This window comes from Perognathus longimembris, chromosome 1 (genome assembly GCF_023159225.1).
Source record: "Perognathus longimembris pacificus isolate PPM17 chromosome 1, ASM2315922v1, whole genome shotgun sequence".
Taxonomy (NCBI): Eukaryota; Metazoa; Chordata; class Mammalia; order Rodentia; family Heteromyidae; genus Perognathus; species Perognathus longimembris.
Genome location: NC_063161.1, coordinates 152,187,780 through 152,193,779, shown reverse-complemented (window position 1 = coordinate 152,193,779; position 6,000 = coordinate 152,187,780). Strand labels below are relative to the sequence as shown.

At 40.4% G+C, this 6,000-nt stretch overlaps 1 protein-coding gene across 1 annotated transcript; it reads left to right on the top strand.

Annotated features, from left to right (window-relative positions):
• The first annotated feature begins 3,042 nt into the window (after positions 1 to 3,042).
• On the top strand, positions 3,043 to 3,987 carry LOC125353092 (olfactory receptor 1Q1-like). Its single transcript, XM_048348560.1, has one exon. The coding sequence runs from the start codon at positions 3,043 to 3,045 to the stop codon at positions 3,985 to 3,987; it is 945 nt and encodes a 314-aa protein (XP_048204517.1).
• The last annotated feature ends 2,013 nt before the right edge of the window (positions 3,988 to 6,000 follow it).

The following is a 6,000-nucleotide window of genomic DNA, read 5'->3' as shown; positions in this document are numbered from 1 at the left end:
GTCCTTCTCCCCAGGGATAAGTTTGGACAGTGGCACACACGAGACTTCAAGCTAGTGAGAAGCCTGGTATTCGTGTAGAGGCAATGTGATCAAACCTCAGTGTACAGAGTTTTCCTCAGTTGTGTCCTCTGCCTCTGCCAACAAAAGTGCCACAGAAGTCTGGGATGTTCACCCATCCACTCTTACTTCATACTTTTCTCCCATGCTGGTCAACTCCCTCTGTCTTTCCTCAGTGGGTGATTCTCTCCTGCTGTCAAGACAAGACCTGAGAACACACACTGCCCAAGGGGAAATGGAAGCACTAATCTCCTAAGGTGTGTATCTTCTCTCAGAGAGCTGCCCCCCACAGCAAGGAAGTTTCTGGACCTACTGGCAAAATCCTCCATAGGCTTTCTGTAGTTTCTATAGGGAGGATTCTCCCAAAATTGATCCTTTGTACGATGATGGAAGTTTGTTATTGATTTTGTACAACATCTCTGTCCTCTCCTGTCCCTTCATAGTGTCCCTTCCATCATCGTCATCTACCCTGGGTTCCATCCTCAGTATTAATAAAGAAAAGACAAAACAAGTAAAAAGAAAATAAATAAAATTTATGCACAGAACTATGAGTGACCTGCACAGTCAAGACTAATGCCTTTCAGAGAAAATTTCCCTTAGTCAGAGAAATAGTGAATGAAATTCTGGAGAGCCTCAGCCAGTTGGGAATGCATTTATGAGCAATTTAGGCATTTTTAAATACAGTGCAATTCATGAGCAATTCATGAGTTAGATGACTGAGAAGTCATGCGTGGATATGGTAGGCCAAATCTCACACTTGCCTTCCTTCTTCAGGGGACCAATGATGAAACAGGGACTCATGGAGAACAGCCTTACTTGTTGTACAAGTAGCTCCTGTATTTTACAAAGGTCCTTTGTCAGTGATAGCGAACACGAGTTCTATAGGAATTTAAAACAGATTCTCTATTTCAGAGTACTTTTTAGGGATCTTCACATTGATAGACACATCTGTTGTGGTTGTTGTTGTTTTAAGAGAGTGTCTGTATTAAAAAAAAAAAAACAACAAACAACCAATAGGTACCTTTTTCCTTTCCCAGATGAAGATAGTCAGTGATTTTCCCAAGATTTTAGAGAAATGTCATGGTAAATCTGAGAAAGAGTTCAGAGGTTCAATTTTCTGGGCCAAGGGCCAGCCTTTTATAAAGCAACATTTTGACCTTCCTATTTCTTCCCCACCTACACTCCATTCTTCTCTACCCATACGTTCTGATGTGCTGGCCACCAGACTGTGAGTCTGATAGGATTGTCTCTGCCAACCATGAGGAAGAGAAGACGACTCCAAGGTTCCAGGCAGCCCGACCACCCTCTGGTAGCTTCCGAGGCTGCCTCCTGCCTAGTGGGAAGCCTTGCCACAGAAATGCCCCCAAGTAACAGATAGGGCTGACTTCCAAGCTGAATGTCCTCTTTTCTGTGCCTGTCCTGAGATCCAAGGTGAAAAAGCATTTTCTAAACTATAAACTCACAACCAGCTGATGCTGAAAATTTTCCAAAAAGTGAAAAAAATTAGATAATTCTTTGCTTCTCTTATATGAAATTAGACATTGTTATTCATTTTTATCTGCACAAATGACAATTTCATATAGTAGTATATTATAAACTTTTGAGTACAATTGTTCCTCAGTATCCATGGGAAATCAATTCTAGGATTCTCGCATAGAAATCAGTATCTGCAGAGCCTTAAGTCCTTTATATAAAATGACAGTATATTTCCATGTAACTTACAAACCATCTCCTACATATTTAAAACTCATCTCCAGATTATTTATATAGTGATTAGATCTCATTATTATGTGTGTGGAATTTAGTATAGTGGTCAGCACACAGCAAAATTCAAAGTGTTTTTTTTTAACTTTTTGAAAACAATTCAAGTATGTTTTTTGTGGTATTGGAGTTTTGAACTCAAAGTTTTGCATTTTCTAGGCACGTGCTCTACTGCCTCAGCTATAGCCTCAATCCTTTTTACTCAGATCATTTTTAGGTAGTCTCTCTCTTCTTGCTCTGGGCTAGCCTGGGCTATGTTCCTCCTACTTGTATTTTCCACCATAGCTGGGATGATAGTCCAACACTGCTCAGTAGAAATAAGATCTTATAAACTTTTATAGCCAAGGCTGGTCTTGAATCATGGTCTGTCCTGTATCTACCTCCTGAGTGACTAGGTGTGGTGGCTCATACTTGGCTTTCCAGTGTTTTTATTACTCAATTGGTTAGATTTGCAAATGTAGAATTCCTAGACATAATAGAAATAAATAGAAGGCTTTATTTAAAGACATCTACTGCAGTGTTTTCCTAAGTAGTTCATGTGCCCAGAAATAGATACTATTGATTACTACAATAAGCCTGAAATCAGCCTCAGTTCTATTACTAGTTCTCTCTCATTTGTTACATGTGAAATAGGATAATGCAGGAGACATGGTAAAAACAGGAGGGGCTTAGATAAGAGATATATGGAAATGGAGAATCTTGACATTCATTCGTGTAAAAACAATGTGAATGGTTTGAGAAACTTTTGGGTGCCAGCCTCTGAAAATTGCTGAACCAAATGAACTCTGATATCCTTTCAGCAGGTAGATTCCTTGGCTATGTAGTTCTATGCAGGTCTATTACCATAAATAAGATGTTTTGGTTTAGTTGAATGGGTAATGTTATAAAGGGATTAATAGCATAAACTTTTACATCATGATAAACATGATTTAAAATCAAATTTGACCTTTATCAGCTGAAACTGTCCATGCTTCTGTTTTCTACTTTGAAACAGATAACACAATAATAATTGCCTCCTGGGGTATAATTATAAGATTTACATATGACAATGCATCCAAGGTTCCTCCATCAAAGTAAATTAGCTTATGGTGATGGTAATGATATCAGTGAAAATGAAAAAAATCCATATCATGTAGAAGAAATTATGAAGCAATTTATCAGCACAATGTGTTGTTGAATACAACAATCTATGAAAATAATCCTCTTTGTTCTCATGGTTAACAGATGGACAATACCAACTGGAACACTGTTTCCCAGTTTGTTCTCTTGGGCATTTCTACCCACCCAGAGGAACAAATTCCACTCTTTCTTCTCTTTCTACTCATGTATACAATCAACCTTTCTGGAAATTTTGCCATCATCATGCTAATTATCTCTTCTCCTCGCCTTCACACCCCCATGTACATCTTCCTTAGTAACTTGGCTCTGGCAGACATCTGCTTCACCTCTACCACAGTCTCCAAGATGCTACAGAATATTTTCTCCTCTACAAAGACCATTTCTTACATGGGCTGTCTAGCCCAGACTTATTTCTTCATTTGCTTTGCAGCCATGGAAAACTTCCTCTTGGCTGTGATGGCCTATGACAAGTATGTGGCCATCTGCCGTCCTCTGCGCTACCCCACCATCCTGACAAAAGTGCTGTGTGCACAAATGGTTGTCACGTGCCATGTTCTCTCCCATCTCCATGCCCTGCTGCACACCCTTCTCATGGGCCGGCTGATCTTCTGTGCAGACAGCAGGATCCCTCACTTCTTCTGCGACCTCTACCCTCTGATGAAGATCTCCTGCACCAGCACCCACCTCAACACCTTGATGATTCACACAGAAGGTGTGATTGTCACCAATGCAGCCCTGGCCTTCATCCTTGTCTCCTATGCCTGTATCATCTCAGCAGTCCTCTCCATCCCCTCCGCCAAGGGAAAGTGGAGAGTCTTCTCTACCTGTGGCTCCCACCTCACCGTCATGGCCATATTCTATGGCACCCTCATCTGGGTTTACCTCCGGCCCCTTTCCAGCTACTCAGTGGCCAAGGGGCGCATTGTGTCAGTCTTGTACACAGTGGTCACACCCATGCTGAATCCCTTCATCTATAGCCTGAGGAATGGTGATGTCCAGGGGGCCTTCAGAAAACAGATGAGAAGAATATCTGTTTCTTTCTTTGGATAAGATCTCACATAGAAATTTTTAGTTATTTACTTAGTCTCCAGAAATCATTTGTTTAATCTCACAAGTCTTTCTCCTTCAGAACATTCCAGAAATATCTAAATTAAGTACATCTCATGGATTGCCTCATCAGACATTCTCCTAAGATACTTCTTAAACCAAGGTTTGTGAAACAAAATAGGACTACCTTATACTTGGGATGAAATGCCAGCATAGCTTTAACTATAATCGAGCACAATGTTCTGTGGGCCTGCACTGAAATAACAACAGAGGTTTGGTCCACGGAGATTATAGAGAACAGCATCAGAAATCAATCCTGGCTGATTCACACAGAAAATAAGTTTTGCAAATGGCAAATGCCCCAAACTACATATTATGTTAACTCTCTAACTATATGATCTTTGATTAACCATTCAGGGGATAGCATAAACTGTTGTCTCAGCATGCTCTTGGTCTTTTCTGGTCATGGACAATAGGTTCAATATACAGAGTTTACAATAAAATGTCAATAAAATATGAGACTCATGAGCATAAAAAGAAGAAAAAGAGGGGAGTCCTCACCAAAGACATGGAAAAAAAAGAGATACAAGTACAAGCTAATTTAATTCATTTGTACAGATGAAGGCTCTCATGCAAGATATGAGTGCTTATGAGATGAAGTTGAAATGCAGGTACTAAATTTGTGATGAATCACATATTGTACTAGGAATCAATTTCATAATCTAAATATAAGCCTTCATCAAAATGTATACCCTCGAAATGGATTTGAGAAACAATATTCCCTGAAGTCTTCAGTTTTAACTGTGTAATAAATTCTTCTAAGACAAAAGGAAGCTCTGTCACTTCTAAAATGACAAAATAAAGAATGATTTCCTCACTTTTTCCAGGAAACACATTACACACTCAATATTTTCCTTCAATATTTTCCTATTATCCTTGGCTTCATTCATTCATTCATTCATTCAGTTAGCATCCCGGGCCCAGCTCCTTGTCTATTGCAAGGAGATAGTTCCATTACTGACCTCCTTTAGCCTTTATAATCTGATTAGGCTCAACTCCTAGTGCTATTACCTTTTCTGAAAATCTCCTTTCTTCTTTAGATGGAGAGATGGGCAGGAGGGTAAATAAACACCACAGTCCTACCTTTTTCAGCAAGTTCACTTCTCCTACATGCAGCTACCCAGAGGTGACCATGCTCTGAAACTATTAAATGGAAAACTCCAGAAATTCACAATTTGTATGTGTTGAATCCTCCAGAAATGTTTGTGAGAAAACAAACATTAAAATAGTGTTGTAAGAAAATCATATTAAAAGTTTTGCATGTTGAGTCTGCTATTGTTTTGTTTTTCTTGGGGACACTGCTGGCTCCCACCAGGAATCCTAACTACTTGGGAGATAAAGATGAGAAAGATCACAGTTGGAGGACAAAAACAGTATGGACAAAAAGATTACATGACCTCATCTCCATGGACAGCTAGGTGTGGAGGCATGTAACAGCCGTCTCAATCTATGTGGGAAGCTGAGATTGAGAAGACTGCAATTCCAGGCCGTCCCAAGGAAAAAATCCCACCAGACTGCCATGTCAACAGAAAAGGCTTAGCCTGGCAGTGTGTGCCTGTCATCCTAGGTATACGGGAGCTTAAGTAGGGGAGTGTGATCCAGCCCACCAGGGAAAAAAAGTGAGACTCTATCTCAAAATAAACTGCAGCAAACTGGCCTAGAAGTGTGGCTCAAGAATTCTAGTGGCATAGAGCCTATCTCACAAAAAGGGAGTCCTGAGCTTACACATCGGCAAAGTCCTGAGTTCAAAAGTCAGAAAAACCAAAAACCAAACAAATCACACGCTTGCCTACATGAGGGTTGACCTGCGAAGCAGTTTCCATAGTGAGCATTCCCATTCTCTAGACAAGTTTGATACCACGATGAGCAGGGCTCAATGCTGCCAAGGACAAGCAGGAGGAGAAAGGACTGGCCCACAGAGAGAAAGGAAAATGAGTCCAACTGATGAAGGGACGC

What these genes read in the sequence shown, in the direction of transcription:
- LOC125353092 (XM_048348560.1), top strand. Translation starts at nt 3,043, where the DNA reads ATGGACAATACCAACTGGAACACTGTTTCCCAGTTTGTTCTCTTGGGC.